This window comes from Amphibalanus amphitrite, unplaced genomic scaffold (genome assembly GCF_019059575.1).
Source record: "Amphibalanus amphitrite isolate SeventyFive unplaced genomic scaffold, NRLGWU_Aamphi_draft 000424F_arrow, whole genome shotgun sequence".
Taxonomy (NCBI): Eukaryota; Metazoa; Arthropoda; class Thecostraca; order Balanomorpha; family Balanidae; genus Amphibalanus; species Amphibalanus amphitrite.
Window position 1 is genome coordinate 241,017 of NW_024881918.1, and position 18,537 is coordinate 259,553.

Genomic DNA, 18,537 nt, shown 5'->3' on the forward strand with positions numbered 1-18,537 from the left:
GAAATACAAAAATTCGTGATAAATTTGAACCAGGCTCGTTTTATGATGTCAGACCAGCTCTAACATTAAGTTTAAAGCATGCAAATTAGGACTGGATAAACAATTTGAAGCTTTGTTGCAAGAATATGAGCTAAGATGCTACGCACATTCATGCGTCCTAACCGAGAGGCTCGGGCCACCCACCCCCGTTGATCCTCAATCAATGAAATGATGCTTTCATTGAATGTCCTCTTCAGTAAGTTTTATTTTTGCCGCGCAAGGTCGATTATTGAACTAAAAATTTCATTCGAACAGAAAAAATATTATTACGGAGCGAGCGAAGCGAGCGTAGTCTTTCCTTAGATTAACGGAAATTTCTAAGTATGAGCGGCCGGCCGGCCGGCCGTGGTCACGCTTTTGCGAGGCTTATATCTCAGCAACCACTTGACCGATTTACATGCGGTAATTTTTGTAGGGTAGCTTCATTCCTTCTACCAAGTATTGGACTATTCCCGATGCATGTGGGTGACCCCTTATGCACGTGCCACGTGCAAAACGAAGAGGTGTCACTTTTGCAATTGTTGCAATATCTCGGTAACTACTTGGCCGATTGCGCTGAAAGTTGGCATGTAGGTAGGCACTAGAGATGTCAATCGGATACCGACTTTTTGGTATACCGATACCAAACCGATACCAACTCGGTATTTGATATTTCAATCCTAATGTGTTTGGTATTTTGTTGGTATCATGAACCCTCGCTAATGTTTAAGAGGCTAAGGAATCGGTAAAAAGTTGGTATTTTCCTCATGTTCCCAAGTTGGTTTGGTTTCGGTATTTCTCCACGGTTTTGGTTGGTAATTGGTTTGGTATCGGTATTCCGATTTTCCGTAATTGACATCACTAGTAGGCACCCACTATGCAATGCATATCCATGTGCCAGAGTTGAGGTGCTGCTGCACGTGCGCACGTGCAGGGGTCGATTCCAGATCTCGAGAACGGCTGGACCGATGGCGCTCAAAGTTGGTACATGGTTAGGGACCGGTTAGTAGGGTGCCGTGCAAAAGTCAGTTGGGACCCATTTTGCACGTGCGCACGTGCAGGGTGCCGCCTCCAGATCTCGAGAACGGCTGGGCCGATTGTGCTCAAATTTGGCACATCGCTAGAGACCGGTTAGTAGGGTGCCGTGCACAACTCAGTTGGAGGTACCCCCTCGCAATTTCGCACGTGCAAGGCTCACCCTCTCGCTCGCTCCGTTAGTCGCCCCAAAAGGCGTTATGCTGGTTTATCTTATTTCATGGTGCATGACTGAGTTAACCAAAATACTTATGTGCCCGAGTGACCTCCATGAAATAAGCTGTTGGCCGCTCATGCGGTGGCTCTAAGAGAGATCAAGGTGGATACCAGCCGATACCAGCTACGAGTATTGTTCTCATTGTCGAGAAAAGAATATGAAACATAGCACCGGCCCATACCTCCGGGTGTATTTTGATGGATCGAAAAAGCGCATGCTTTATTGAAAGTTATCTCGAGACAAAATAGTTGGTCCCAGATGCCTAATATCAGGCACACTATGCAGGCGAAAAGCAATTTCACGTACAGCCCACCGCTAAAGTAATGTGCGGTTTTACCAATCTCAACGGATGGTTTTGACTGCCGATATCTTTATGCGGAGTGATCGAAAAGAAGACGTCAATAGATAAAGTTGCAGCTGCAAGGGTAACGATACAGGTTAACTACATTCAAAGTTGCATTGTGGTCTAGCTAATTATTCCTAAGCTCCAGAAGCAGAACATACCCAGGACTGAAAAGTCACATTACTTATGCTGTGGAATGTACCTACACAGAGTGAAAAACCGGGTCTAGCCACTGCCCACTGGAAGAAAATTGCCTTTACACAAAACCGGCCCATACCTCCCGAGTCTCCCCTATTCCAGAGTCGCGCCGCTGCACGGTAGGCGATCGGGCCGGTCTAGCCTCGCGAAACCTCAAAGACACTTTTTCCCGAAAATTGGAAAATAACGCATACTAGTCGACAGAAAATTCATCAAAGATTACGATTAGTGCATTTGCGTGGTTCAGGAGACATTTTTTCATAGACAAAAGTATCGTTAAAGACAGCGTTCCGTAACACTTCATAAGGGGGATAATCACAGCCGATTTTTACGCTCTTTGAATATTTTGCGGAACGATGAAATTGCTAGGTGTTGAGCATCCATTTTGCATGGAAAGTGAAATTTAGATGTTTAGACGATTCCACCAGAGAAAGCAAGTAGACAAAATCAGTTCAAAATGTCTTATAATTAGGTTAACTTTTTATATTTTTTCTACCACTGAACATTACGTTCACTGAATTAACCAAGCCCAGCCAAAAAAGTTTTACGAGGATGAACTGAAAATAATGCTGTATCGCATGCACTAAGACACTATCTATTAGGGAAGCCAGTGAAAATTTGCAGCCACTTGCAGCCCTGGCATCCAGACACCTTTTTCTTCTAAGGATTGGCCGTGGCTTGGTGCACTTGAGCACAAGTGGTAAATGCCCCAAAAGGTGTTTTCGCGATAGCTCAAAACACCCAGACAATAGAGAGATGCAACTTGGCATACCTGACCTTTGATGCACGCCAAATCTTGTGACACCAACCGCACTTTCAAGTCAGGTCAGGTCACTGACCTATGACGTCATAGATAAACCTCTGCACGATCCTCAGATGTCGCAACCTTGCAACGCTCTCAGTGCCAGAGTAACTTTCACAGGGAGGTGAGACTTGCAGGACTTATTGTCCTTTAGAGGTCTTACAACTTTTTTATCTCAGGTTTTTCCTAAATGTCACATAAAGTCAGGTTGGTCACGTGATCTCACCTATAAGTCAATGGGGAAATATGAAAACTGTTATTTTGGCGCCAGGAATGATATTCGATTGTCTCAAGTACATGGAATCGTTACTTCATGCACTCCTTGCAAGATCTGATGCTGCATTTGTCCATTGTTGACCTTGCATGACGTCATTTATGACGTCACTAGGATCATACGAGTTTTTCGTCAATAACTCCCGATCAAATTGAGCTAGAGAGTCGACAAGGTCACCAATGGACTCCGGAAGACCTGCCGAATCGAATGATATGCGATATGACCTCATTCGACCAACTTTGTGATTTGAAGACCTCTGACCTGACCTTGACTCGAGGTAAACAGGTCAACACCTTACGGTGGCCTCACCTGAACCAAAAAGTATACCATTCGACGCGCCTGAGCAAGGCGAACACGACGATGTCAAAATCGTGTTTCTGCGGCCATTTTTTGCGAAGTTATTTACCAAAAACCAAACCCGCTGCTTGGGTCACGTTATGAAATGGGGCCTTGCCGGGCGAGATTTACGCTGTTTCATGGTATGTATAAATTGGTAGGGCATAATCGTTTGAATAAAAAGTTGGCTTGGAAGCAATTTTCTACGGAGGTACACACCATTTCGATGTCCTACCCAGCTCATATCGTCATTAATTTCAACCTACCCTCAAAAGTATTCATGCGTTATTCGAGCGGCAATTAGGCAGATTGCAAGCTCGCCACAGAGCACAAATCCTAAAAGAGATAGTCCTTATTTAAAACATATGCTCATTGGATATTCAAGAAGGTTGCTCCTAAATATTGTGGTTCTAGCTTCAAAACTATGGAACTATGGAACTATGGAACACTGAAACTTGAATGTGTCAGTTATGTTCGTACACGTGCGGAACGAACATAACTGACATACTGGACAGAGGGGCGCCACCCACCATCATCTAGGAGCGCGACGCTATCGATTGGAGGGGCGCCAATACTGGACAAAGGGGCGCCACCGGCCCACCATATCGTCTAGGAGGGCGCCACTATCACCAGAGGAGCGCCAATACTGCACAGAGGGGCTTCGCCATCAACTAGAAGCGCGCCGCTATCGACTGGAGGAGCGCCAACACTGGACAGAGGGGCGCCAGTCACTGAGGGCGCCGGGGACGATGAGCCAAAGGGACAGGGCATGCACGAAATGTCCTGTATGTGACAGGACATTTCGTGCATGCCCTGTCCCTTTGGCTCATCGTCCCCGGCGCCCTCAGTGACTGGCGCCCCTCTGTCCAGTGTTGGCGCTCCTCCAGTCGATAGCGGCGCGCTTCTAGTTGATGGCGAAGCCCCTCTGTGCAGTATTGGCGCTCCTCTGGTGATAGTGGCGCCCTCCTAGACGATATGGTGGGCCGGTGGCGCCCCTTTGTCCAGTATTGGCGCCCCTCCAATCGATAGCGTCGCGCTCCTAGATGATGGTGGGTGGCGCCCCTCTGTCCAGTATGTCAGTTATGTTCGTTCCGCACGTGTACGAACATAACTGACACATTCAAGTTTCAGATATGTGGCGCCCTCCTTGTTGTTGGCGCCCTCCTTGATTGGCGCCCTCTCGTCCAATGCCCTGGTCCTTCGCAAATTCCTGGGTACGCCACTGACCGGCCGGATCGCCCACTGTGCGCTGACGAGCTCCTACCTCCACAACCGATCAGTCTGTGACGCAGCCTGCCCTTTGATCATTGGCTGTTACCGAATGCCCCGGCACCGCTAGGTCACCTGGCAAGGCAAGTCGCAGTAGGAGTCGGCCGTTGAGACAGATTCTTGATCGCACGCTTACCCCGGACCACGGGCCATGGGACAATACAGTTCAGTTCTGTTCTGTGCGGCGGCGGTGGTGACATGGTGTTAATGTGTGTTGCAAAAAAAAATCGAAATTGCAAAATGCCCCCCGGAACTGCCCCTCCTCTGGATCCGCTAGTGATCGTCACATTACGTAGTCGCATCTGGTTAATTCACTGTTTCATCCATGAATGTGACCATCCGTGCACACCCACCCACCCACCCCACCCCCCACACACACACCCCTGTGGCGCTGAGGTAATGGACCTACCTCCTCTGGCGGCGCTGGCGGTCGGAGTTGTCGGAGTCGTCGGACTCCTCCTGTGCACAGCTCCCGCGCGGTGCACGCTGCTCGGACGGCGCCATAGACTTGGGTCTGTGGGACGACAGACAGATAACCTACATTGAGCGCACACTAGTGGTGTCAATCGGTTACCAAAAAAAATCGGTTACCGAAAAGATGTGCTGACCGATTCGGTAATCGGTCGGTCAGCCCCCCCCCCCCAAATCGGACATTTTCGGTCACCCTGTCAGTGAAACCATTTTCAAAAAGAGAAAGTATTCCATTTTTACCTGGTTAAAATGAAATTTATTGGGATGTTAATGATAAGAGTTTCAAAATTTCCCCCAAAATAAAGAAAATTCCCCAAGATAAGAGTTGCTACTGGCACCTTCGTACCACCCCACAAAAATTTTTATAGGGTAAATAAACACACAAAAAACACACACAAAACAAAAACAGAACAAATTACCGGCATACTAAAAACCTGCATTGTTTATTCTATAGTCTGTTCCATATCAAGGTTGCAGTCGGAGTTTCTTCGGCAGATCGCTCCTCCACTCAAGAATTTGCGTCTTAAAATGCAGGAGCTGTATATACAGAAATCACGGACTGCCTTCAGCAGGGCACTTCGGCTGCAAACTTGAAACGGAACAGAGTATAGCTAACCCCTCATGCCACATGCCACATTTTGGCAACTTCAGTAACCATCCCACCCAGCAGGCAGCAGCCACCCATTGTTCAACCACAACACAAGCAGACTGATTTTGACTCACCTGGCCCTACAAATAAACACAATTTTGAAACTCAATTCTACTCAATAACTGTTAAAATATAACCTGTAAACAAAGAGGTATTGCCTAAAAAAAAACATTTAACAGTCATCAAAAAAGCAATGCATCTTCTACACATCCTCTCCACAAGGTTATCAAGGATTTCAAAACAGATGCGCCATAACAGAGACTTTAACCCTCGCATGTGCATAGAGATCTTTATCGGGGTTACATGAGCACAGTAAATACGTATTTAGCCGCTAATTCGAATTAGGAACGCATTACCGACTCATGTAGCCACCTGCTAGTGCGAATCGGCGATCCGATCCGCGGTTACATGAGCAAAGCAAATACGTATCACGATCGGATTCACCGCTAATGCGAATCAGGAGCGCACTACCGACTCATGTATCCACCTGCTAATACGAATCGGCGGTCCGAACAAAATCCGCTGGGAAAGAGGCTTAGAAGCGAATAGGACCAAGATACGTATTACAGGAACTATTTCTTCGCAAAAAGAAACATTAAAATGCAAAATAATAGGTATTTTTTTCATTTTCTTCCTTTCAAATAATATTGAAAAAATATGTCGGTATTTTGTCAAGTTTTCAACAATAAATATAGTGAAAACCAAATAGTAAATATCCACATAATTTCAGTTGAAACATTTTTCTGACAGCACTACAGACGAATCAAGAGAGGCAATTGCCCAATGAGTCAAAGCAAGACAACTTTATGTTCAACTTTTTTTTTGTTAAGTTAATTGAGAATGTTTTGAGCAGATTAAATGCAAAAAAAGACATAAGATAATAAATTTTTAATTTAGTCACCTCTATTGCTACGGAAGTGCGCCACATTTGTATGCTATTCCGTTTGTAATGCGCATCGGGCCGAGAGCCAAACTAGATCCGTTTGACGTCACTGATACGAATTTGCTCATGTAGTCGGTGCACTGAATGCGTTCTTGGGGAGCTGATGCGAATTAGCGTAGTGCGTATTTGGAACGGATCGCTCATGTAACCGAAACGTCCGAGGCACACGATTCGGGCCGTATTTCACAAGAACTATTCTTTGCTGACTGGAAGCGTCAAAATGCAAAATACTAAGCATTTTTTTATTGGCTGCCTCGTAGAAAATAGCAAAAAAAATGTTGGTATTTTGGTTTAGTCTTTGCATGTGAAATAAAATGAATGAAATATTTTGATAATTTTTTCTGACCACCCTGCTGTCGCTGCATGGCGAATCAGTGCCCACTGACTTAAAACAAGAAAACTTTGTTTCATTTTTTGATTTCATGTTAATTTTAAATGTTTTTGAGCCTATCAAATGATATAAGTATTTAAAATTTAGTTCAGTCGTCCCGGTAAATGCCGCAACTGCGCCATGACTGTACGCTAATCCTATTCCGTTTGTAATACGAATTACCGGCCGTCGAGGAGTCAGCCCGGGTGAGCCAAACAAGATCCGTTTGACGTAGATAAAACGAATTAGTCTCATGTAACCGGTGCCGTAGATACGTTTGTGGGGAGCTGATGCGCATTAGCGTAGTGCGTATTTGGAACGGATCGCTCATGTAACCCCGGTACTTGTCATAGATATACAGACTAGATAGGACACGCCCATTGGCTCCCCATACTAGCGAGCATGTAGGTCAGGCGGCCATGTTGGGGCAGCCGTCTACATAGACTCGCATTTGCTATAACACGTAATGTGAATGGGGGTGGAGCGGTTTCGAGCCAGTTTTCCAAACCGATTTTTGAGTTATTGGGAGGCTGCAGATGGCCAGTAAGATTATGAAATGATTAGTTAGAGCCTATAGCATCACCAAATGTATTTGAAATCAATTTTTTATAATCGTACCGTACCGCAGCAAGGGATTAGTCACCCCTTGTTCCCAGACGGTTTACTCGTGCTTGTTCGGTACGCGCTGGCCTCAGAGAGCTGAAAGTTGGTACAACTGACCTTTCATTAAATCCGGATCTTATGACACTAATCACCCTTTCAGGTCATGCCCGGTCACTGACCTATGACGTCATAATAAAGCCACCGCGCGGTCATGACATGCCGCAACTTCGCAATGCCTTCAGTGCCAGAAGAGCTTTCACAGGGAGATCAAACTAACAGAACCTTGTACCCTCCAGAGACCTTATAGCTTGTATATTCTAATATTTTTCCTGATGGTCACCTGAGGTCAGGTCAGTCACGTGACATCGCCATTACAAGTCAATGGGGAAAGGTGGTAACTGCTATTTTGGTGCCGAAAAATGATTGAATATTATGCAAACGCACGAAGCCATGAGATAATAGTTAATAGTATACACATCTTGTAAACCAATTTTTAACTTTTGCACCGTTTACTTTAGCGACATAGATTACGTCACGAAGCCAGAGTCGGATAGGCTGACCTGACTTTGACGTAAGGTCAGAATTCTAGGTTGACCTTATCCCAGCACAAGCATATCATCGACGCGCCTGAGCATGGTGACTAGCCCCGCGTTCGATGTCTCTCGGACGGCGAAGATTCTACGCCGTCCGGCCAATCCCGTTCAAGGTCAGCGGGGGCTCGGCTGCGTTTTTGGAACGTGATTGGCCGGACAGCGTAGAATCTTCGCCGTCCGAGAGACATCGAACGCGGGGTAGGATAATGCCTATATCGCTAACGTTTATCAGCAAACTAGACGCTACTACATCAGCACCGCCCGTCCTGCCGTCGATGCCGCCACAGACGGGTGCCGCTGCTCCCTGGGAGCCGCCTCGGTGTCCGACCTGCCGTCGGGGCCACCATAGACGGGTGCCGCTATTCCCTGTACACTGCCTCTGTTGCCCGGTCTGCCGTCGGGGCCACCCCACACATAAACGTGTGCCACTGCTCCCAAGGTGCCGCCCGGCCTGCTGTCAGGGCCGCTACAGACGGATGCAGCTGCTGCCGGAGTGCCGCCCGGCCTGTCCATCGGGGCAGCCACAGACGGGTGACGCTGTTCCCTGGGCACCGCCCGGCCTGCCCGTCGAGACCGCCTCTGACGAGTGACGCTCCCTGAGGCGTGCTGTCCGGATCGACATTTTCCCGTTCTTGTGTGCGTTTCGAGACTGCTTGGAACAGGCCAACGTCCTGGTCGCAGCTTTTTCTAGCCTTTGCTTCAGCCCCCGCAGCTCTGGCAGCTATTGAAATGGTCCTGAGGAAAATAAAAACAACAAATCATGCCTACTTCTTAGTTCTCCTATAGGGATAGGGCGATGAGCGGACTCGACACTGACATGCACACACTGCCATGTTCACACACACTCACACATGAGGCGATCAATCATGGTCCATGGAATACAAATATTTACGAGCGAGAAAGAAATGAGATTGATTATCGAAAAATATTGAGATATAATTTCAAAAAATATCGGGTTAAATGAGTATGAACTGTCAAACTTAAACTTAAATGAGTACAGAGTATGAACTGTCAAACTTGGCATCAAACATTCTAGAGAGGCCCATATCTTTGCAGCCATACATGCTGTTTAGCAAACAGTTATCATGTTGTGTAGCTTATCCATTCTCCCTTGAAGTTACACATTGTTGAAGCATTTGGGGAGTCAACTCGGCACGTTCCACCAGGCACTTACTAAATCATCAGTGCCAAATCTGTTCTGTTTGCAATAACTCCTATTTAATTCCTGGACACATTTTGATGAAACTTTATGTATTGTTGGGCACCCACTTCCCTTGGCAATGCAATGAGAAATGTGGTTTGGGTGCAAGCGCGTGCTCAGTGCTGGGTATTTTTTTTGAATCCAGAATGGCAAGATGCATTGCATACAAAATTGGGACACTGGTTGGAGACCAATCTGATGAGTGGCTTATAAGATTAAGCAATCACTTGAGGCATACTATTGTATGTGTACAATTGTACATGTGCAGAGCATGTATCTATTTCTCACAAACATCTGCAATGATTGTGCTCAAAGTAAGTATGGTATGTTGTAACAGTATAAACAGATCGCAGGCTGCTTTCACATGTTAGCAATGACACAGCAGTGGACTCTGTTCACCTTGCACAACTACATGCCACTCACCTGCAGGTGAGCAGGGAAGAAAGACCTGATGGGACTGCACCATAGCTGGTCTGTGCAATCGAAGGAGCCCTCATCATGAAGTGTGCCGCATGACCAAGCTTGCCCCCTTCCCACACATGTTGCCACCAATCCATCTTCACCTGAATGCGCCAGTCCTTTCGCTGTACACATCTGGGTCTTGAGGAAACCTAGAAAGTGAAAAAATGACAGGCATCTGTTAATGTGTTGAATAACTGGTAGCAAGGGACTGGGAGGAGATTTGTTCAAATGAAATATCCTTTGTAACTATACATTTACCCCGCGTTCGATGTCTCTCGGACGGCGAAGATTCTACGCCGTCCGGCCAATCGCGTTTCATAACCGCAGCCGAGCCCCCGCTGACCTTGGACGGGATTGGCCGGACGGCAAAGAATCTTTGCCGTCCGGGAGACATCGAACGCCGCCTTATATTCACTGCATCTTGATGCTACTCAGCTTTTCACAGACCATTGTTTAATCAATTGTTCTTATGGCGAACTGTTGTTATGGATTGTGATGTATCCACATTACAACATGAACAGAGACTATCTCACAAAACACATAATAAGAACAATACTAACTGCAATTTATATCCATTTCTAAAACATCCTCTCAGACTTAACTGAAAAAAGATATCTTCTATTTACCTGTGGAGAAATGCACCCTTTCTTCCTTCAAACTGGTTGGAGCAGTTGCTGACTAGGCATCTTGCAGCCTTTTTGAGCACTTGTGAGTTGCGCATATAACTGAACCTGAAAGATAGATACATTAATTGATCATTTTCTTGAGTCAATTACCTGGGTTACATTAGCAAGTAACTATGCATCAGGAAAGGATTTTCCTACTCGCTCAGCACTGTACTCAGTTTGAAATATGCATTTACCAACTTTGCTCAAAAACCCAGGTCAATGAAGACTTAGGTATTTCAAACCATTTAGATGGCAAGAGAACTATTGCAATATCTGTAAGGCTATGAAATGGTTCACAATTTTGGAATTTCACATGTAGACTAATGTTTTTAACCAACCACAGCCCAGACGGCAATGCCGATAACACATTGCCAGTGCAGAGGTGCTCATCAGCTGCACAGGGTGGCTTAGATTTGCAGCAGAAAGGTAAACATTTTTTTGTTGAGCATTGCTGGCCATAACATCATACAATGCAGATCTGCTGCACTGGCATATCATATCTACTCCAAGAAAATGGTGAACAGATAGTCAGTCGTCAGAGACATAATGCAGTCACTGACTCTGACTGCAAGTCAGCATGATTTCAAGTCTTATATTGCAGCATTTCCTATCAACAGTGAAGATATAGAAGCTTGTGGTAAAAATGTAGGTCTTGCTAGTCAGTGCAGCTGATATCTGTTGCAGATTTTCAGAGGACTGAAGCAGACATGTCGCCCCAGCTTGTGCGGCTTGCTGACTGTGTTGACGCGCTTTGCAGTCTGGCGCACAGTAACTGTTCAAAAGCTGAAGTGCTTTTAAATATGAAATGAGGATATATTTGACAAATTGCTATGATTTAACCTACCATAGGCCTACAATAAAACTCATTTTAGCACCAGCATTTTGTATCACAAACTACACTTTTCAATGCCCAGATCTTTTGTTGTTTATATAGTAAATAAGGAAGAAAATAAAGGTATGAGATACTACTGTACTTCCACATAATGTTTATCCAAAAAGATGTACTATTAACCCCTTAAATACCCTGAAATGCAAAGCAGCATACCTGTCAGACAATGGCGCCTTCCGGGTAACACTCCCTCCTTTCTATCTTCATATATCTAAATCAAAACTAGTTGAGCACAATTCAACCTCCATTTGACATTCTCCAAGCTTCAATCTATGAGCTGAACTCCAGAGACAAACACTTTTCACCCTAAAAATACCAAAAAATGTGCTGTAAACTTTCCCATTTTCCCGTTCACTTACACAGAGCCGCCCCGCCGAGGGCTGCCCCAAAATGGCGGCGCCCTCTGCATGCCGTCGCTAAACAGCTGCCCTATCTAGTCTGTATATCTATGGATCTTGTATACATAGATACCGGGGTTACATGAGCGATCCGTTCCAAATACGCACTACGCTAATGCGCAGCAGCTCCCCACAAACGTATCTACGGCATCGGTTACATGAGACTAATTCGTTTTATCTACGTCAAACGGATCTTGTTTGGCTCACCCGGGCTGACTCCTCGACGACCGGTAATTCGTATCACAAACGGAATAGGATTAGCGTACAGTCATGGCGCAGTTGCGGCATTTACCGGGACGACTGAACTAAATTTTAAATACTTATATCATTTGATAGGCTCAAAAACATTTTAAAATAACATGAAATCAAAAAATGAAAACAAAGTTTTCTTGTTTTAAGTCAGTGGGCACTGATTCGCCATGCAGCGACATCAGGGTGGTCAGAAAAAATTATGTATCAAAATATTTCATTCATTTTATTTCACATCCAAAGACTAAACCAAAATACCAACATTTTTTTTTGCTATTTTCTACGAGGCAGCCAATAAAAAATGCTTAGTATTTTGCATTTTGACGCTTCCAGTCAGCAAAGAATAGTTCTTGTGAAATACGGCCCGAATCGTGTGCCTCGGACCATGCCTCGGACGTTTCGGTTACATGAGCGATCCGTTCCAAATACGCACTACGCTAATTCGCATTAGCTCCCCAAGAACGCATTCAGTGCACCGACTACATGAGCAAATTCGTATCAGTGACGTCAAACGGATCTAGTTTGGCTCTCGGCCCGATGCGCATTACAAACGGAATAGCATACAAATGTGGCGCACTTCCGTAGCAATAGAGGTGACTAAATTAAAAATTTATTATCTTATGTCTTTTTTGCATTTAATCTGCTCAAAACATTCTCAATTAACTTAACAAAAAAAAGTTGAACATAAAGTTGTCTTGCTTTGACTCATTGGGCAATTGCCTCTCTTGATTCGTCTGTAGTGCTGTCAGAAAAATGTTTCAACTGAAATTATGTGGATATTTACTATTTGGTTTTCACTATATTTATTGTTGAAAACTTGACAAAATACTGACATATTTTTTAATATTATTTCAAAAGAAGAAAATGAAAAAATACCAATTATTTTGCATTTTAATGTTTCTTTTTGCGAAGAAATAGTTCCTGTAATACGTATCTTGGTCCTATTCGCTTCTAAGCCTCTTTCCCAGCGGATTTTGTTCGGACCGCCGATTCGTATTAGCAGGTGGATACATGAGTCGGTAGTACGCTCCTGATTCGCATTAGCGGTGAATCCGATCGTGATACGTATTTGCTTTGCTCATGTAACCGCGGATCGGATCGCCGATTCGTACTAGCAGGTGGCTACATGAGTCGGTAATGCGTTCCTAATTCGAATTAGAGGCTAAATACGTATTTACTGTGCTCATGTAACCCCGATAAGAGATGACACGCCTATGTTAAAGCACATGATTTCGTGGCGATTCAGTGGGTCTTTTTAAGCAAGGTTTTCTGGGGTGCCATGGCCCGTGACTTGCATTTTGTAAGGATTCGGTCAAGGAGATTGTGTTCACATCCGCTTATTTTTAAGTACAGTTTTTCTTTTTTGTCTAGCTGTGACGCTTTCGGCGTTATTATTGAAATGAAACTGGGCATGCTTTAACCTTATGCTCGTATCAGGTACTGCATGTATCATTAACCCTCGCCGTCCGACGGGGGGGGGGCGGGTGCCGCCTCCCTATAGAGTTTTTCACGATAGCTCCGAACACGCAGGCGATAGAGAGCTGAAACTTGGCATACCTGACCTTTGATCCAAGCCGCATCTTGTGACACCAACCGCATTTTCAGGTCAGGTCAGGTCACTGACCTGTGACGTCATAAGTGAACCTCTGCACAGTCCTCAGATGTCGCAACTTCGCAACGCCATCAGTGCCAGAGGAACTTTCACAGGGAGATGAAACTTACAGGATGTAGTATCCTCCAGAGGTCTCACAATTTGTACATATATCTCGGATTTTCCCTAAAAATCACATGAGGTCAGGTCGGCCAAGTGACCTCACCATTAGGTATAAGTCAATGGGGAAAAATGAAAACTGCTATGTTAGCGCCGAAAACTATCTCAAACTGTCTCCAGCACATGGAATCGTGATTTCTTGCACGCCTTGCAAGGTCCGATGCTTCACTTTTCCATTGTTGACATTGCGTGGCGTCATTTATGGTCACTTGGGTAATTGATTAAAGAAAGCGCGGTTTTGAGGCTTATGATTACATATATGTAATCATAAGCCTCAAAACCGCGCTTTCTATATATATATATATATATATATATATATATATATATATATATATATATATATATATATATATATATATATATATATATATATATATATATATATATATATATATATATATATATATATATATATATATATATAGCTATGCAACAAAAACATGTGACGGCATAATCATAACACTTTCACTAAGCTGGCGCAAATACGACAGTCAACTATTTACATTGATCGATGATCGTACACACATACTACAAACGTGCATGTTTCATGAAGCACTCACGCACCATTTGAATCACTTTCCATCTACATGACATTCCACACAGTTTCCTACATACAATTCAGGCGTGACACATATCATCTCTACACTCCCCAGAGTGCCAGAGAGATGTTTGTGTATTTTTGTATGTTGAGTGGTGGTTTGTGTCTGGTGATGTATATCGCCTCGTGTATGAACAGTCGATGGTGGTCGTTGACAGTGGCGATGATCTCAGTGTTCTCCTTCAGGTGTTTGTGAGTGGGTTTGTGTTTGTGTTGTTCAAGCCAGTGTTCTACTGGGCCGGTGTCTTCTTGGATGTGCATCGTGAGTCGCCTACTCAGGGTCGTCGTGGTCGCACCTACGTAGTTGTTATCACGAGGCCTACAATCCTCGTGGGGGCAAGTGTATTTGTAAACTACGTTTGTGCGATTCGACTCCTTGGGTGTGGCGGGGCTGTTCTGCATGACAAGCTGACGTGTCTTTCTGCTCTGGTAGTAAATGTTGATTTGTAGCTGTTCGTCATCTCTGTTGCATGCAGTGTTTTTCTTCACAATGCTCTTTAATATTTGTTCGTCGGTTTTGTATTGTGAGCTCATGTAGTTTTTGTAGTAGATGTGATGAACTTTGTTCGCACTCTTCTGTGTTGTTTGTTGTCTCTGATGATGATCGAACTGTTTGTGTATCTCTTCGTCTATCTCTGTGTTTGTGTAGCCATTGCTGACGAGAAGTTGCTTTGTTCGGTTGAACTCTGAGTGCATCAGCTCGTAGGTGGAACTCGTTTTGACCGCCCGCGTGACGAAGGCACGTAGGACGCTGCTTTTGTATTTGGATGGGCACTCACTTTTGGCATTCAACGTTTTACCGATGTTGGTAGGCTTCACATAAACGCTAGTCACATATTTGTCTGGAGTGGCTTGTACGGTTACGTCTAAAAATGATAAGCAGTTGTCCTGTTGCTTTTCGTATGTGAAAGAAAGAACCGAATTTTTCTCGAACTCGCGTATAATGGCAGCTAGGTGCTCACTATCCCTGACTTCTAGAAAGATGTCATCTACATACCTACAGTATGTAGTTGGTTTCAGTTCAGGGTCAGCAAAGCTAGCTTCCTCGACATGGGCCATGTAGAAATTTGCGAACAATGGTCCGAGAGGCGAACCCATTGCCACTCCATTTTTCTGCACATACAGTTTGCCATCGGGGCCGCGGAATGGCGAGTCTTTTGTGCAAGCTACTAGGAGGTTGCGTAGTATTTGAGGGGATAGTGCAAGTGATTCTAAACCGTTGCTTCGCTTGTGGTAGACTTCATCGATAATGATTTGGATGGTGTCATCGACAGGTACGTTAGAGAACAGGCTTTCTACATCAATGGATGCTAGTTGGCCCTGTGGCTTTTTTATGCGGAGCAAGTCCAAGAACTCGTCTGTGGAGCTGATGCTATACTTTGCTGGGACAAATGGTTTCAAAAGTTGATTGAGTCGCTTTGCTAGTTTGTAGGTGGACGTGCAGACTTGCGAAATTATGGGTCTCAGTGGGTTGTTAGGTTTGTGAGTTTTTACAGTGCCGTATGCATACCCTGGGGAGTACTCACCAGAAATCGGCTCAAAATGTACACTATCGATCACAGCGTTGGCACTTTTTATAATTCGATTCACTTGAGCTTTATGTTTTTTAGTCGGGTCTTCTTTGAGTTGTTTAAACTTGCTAGTATCAGCGAGGATGAGGTTCAGGTTTTTGTTGTAGTCCTCTTTGTTTAAAATCACAAATAGAGATGCCTTGTCAGCTCGTCTTATGATAATCCGGGGGTCCTCTTTTAGTTGTTTTCCAGCTTATATATATATATATATATATATATATATATATATATATATATATATATATATATATATATATATATATATATATATATATATATATATATATATATATATATATATATATATATATATATATATATATATATATATATATATATATATATATATATATATATATATATATATATATATATATATATATATATATATATATATATATATATATATATATATATATATATATATATATATATATATATATATATATATATATATATATATATATATATAACTGTATATATATAACTGCAATGAAAACCGTAAGACGGTTTGACAAAAGTCAGTTTGTCAGTTTGGCCAACATGTCTTATTTTCTTGGCCCTATTTTGAATATATGTAATTATTGGCATGAGGCTTACGGTTTTCATTGCAGTTATAGTTATATACTTGGGTCATTAGAGTTTTTCATCAATAACTCCCCATCAAATTGAGTTAGCGAGTCGGGAAAGCCACCAATAAACTAAGAAAGACTTGCCGATTCGAGTAATATGTAACATGACCTCTTTCAACCAGCTTCGTGATCTGGGGGAGCTGACCTGCCCTTGACCCGAGGTCAACACCTCAAGTTGACCTCACCCGAACAAAAAGTATACCATTCGACGCGCCTGAGCGAGGTGAACACGATGATGCCGAAATCGCGGCTCTCCGACCGTTTTTTTTTTTGCGAAGTTATGAAAAACTGAGCCCTGGCCCTTGGTCACTTGATCTGACCTCATGAGACCCTAAAATCGGGTACCAGTCCCTGCGTCTTGTAACGGCGCACACGCTTGTTTTTTTTTCGCGACGCTCTAGCTTCATCAGGGGCGAAACGGCGAGGGAAATCGTACCAACCCCCCCCCCCCCCCCCGGCCGGCGCGTATGTAGAAAACCCGGTCCAGCGAGGGTTAATGTATCATTGAATGGGAACATGCAACATATGTATATTTGAGCTTGCACCGTGCTCAGAAAGGTTCAGAACAGCCGTTTTCACGACGGTTGACCGAAAGCGCCAAACTTGACCAAATGTCAAGGAACCTACCCTGAAAAATTCCATGAACCTGACCCAAATGACCTTAGACCTGTAACCTTTTTTTGGGGGGGGACCATGTCAGGGGGGCCATAAAACATGCATCGCACAAACCTAGTAAATAGTAAAGTTGGTTTATGTGCTGACCCTTGGTGACCTGACCTGTGACCTGACATGGTATTATCAGTGACCTCTAATAGCAACATATATACTAGGCAACGTACGCCCTATTTTTAACGTACGTGAAACATTTTATCTTTGACCTGACCTGTGACGTCATCGGTGACCCCGAGGTCAATGAAATTGGAGTTCCGTCAACAAATTTGACAGGGCTATCGAACATCGTTTGAATATTACGCATCCGTCCAGTAGTTTTGGAGATAGGGGAGGGGGGCAAAAAAATGCCCCCCCCCCCCCCCCACCGCGCGGAAGGTGGCCGGGAGGTCCACCGCCTGCCGGGTTGATGAGAGCCTGAATGAGAGAGAATGTTTTTAGGCGAGCTTTTAAGGAATTCAATAAAAACACAAAATGAAATCATGCTACAAATTTCATTGCTTACCTCAGGAATGAAATCAGCCAGGAAAGAATTGCAATATTTTTAACCAGTAAAACGCCTTTTGGGGCGACCAACGGAGCGAGCGAGAGGGTGGGCCTTGCACGTGCGAAATTGCGAGGGGGTACCTCCCACTGACTTGTGCACGGCACCCTACTAACCGGTCTCTAGCGATGTGCCAAATTTGGGCACAATCGGCCCAGCCGTTCTCGAGATCTGGAAGCGGCACACTGCACGTGCGCACGTGCAAAATGGGTCCCGACTGACTTGTGCACGGCACCCTACTAACTGGTCCCTAACCATGTACCAAATTTCAGCACAATCGGTTCAGCCGTTCTCGAGATCTGGAATCGACCCCTGCACGTGCGCACGTGCAGCAGCACCCCAACTGTGGCACATTGATATGCATTGCCTAGTGAGTGCCTACCTACATGCCAACTTTCAGCGCAATCGGCCAAGTAGTTACCAAGATATTGCAACAATTGCAAAACTGACACCTCTTCGTTTTGCACGTGGCACGTGCATAAGCGGTCACCCACATGCATCGAGAATAGTCCAATACTTGGTAGAAGGAATGAAGCTACCCTACAAAATCATCGAATGTAAATCGGTCAAGTGGTTGCTGAGATATAAGCCCCGCAAAAGCGTAACCACGGCCGGCCGGCCGCTCATACTCAGAAATTTCCGTTAATCTACGAAAGACTACGCTTGCTTCACTCGCTACGTAATAATTTCTTCAGACTAACAATGCCTAAGCCATTTTGGCACGCTACTGGCTGAAAATAAGTTGCTTTAAAAGACCCACTGAA

The 18,537-nt window shown here is 44.4% G+C and overlaps 1 protein-coding gene across 1 annotated transcript in view; it reads right to left on the bottom strand.

Moving 5' to 3' along the window:
• Window positions 1-18,537, bottom strand: part of LOC122391162 — a 115,104-nt gene that overhangs the window by 51,955 nt on the left and 44,612 nt on the right. The window contains exon 2 of the mRNA XM_043384841.1: window positions 4,902-5,006. Within this exon, the coding sequence (XP_043240776.1) occupies window positions 4,902-4,996 (95 nt within the window). The 5' untranslated portion in view covers window positions 4,997-5,006. The remainder of the gene's footprint in view (window positions 1-4,901; window positions 5,007-18,537) is intronic.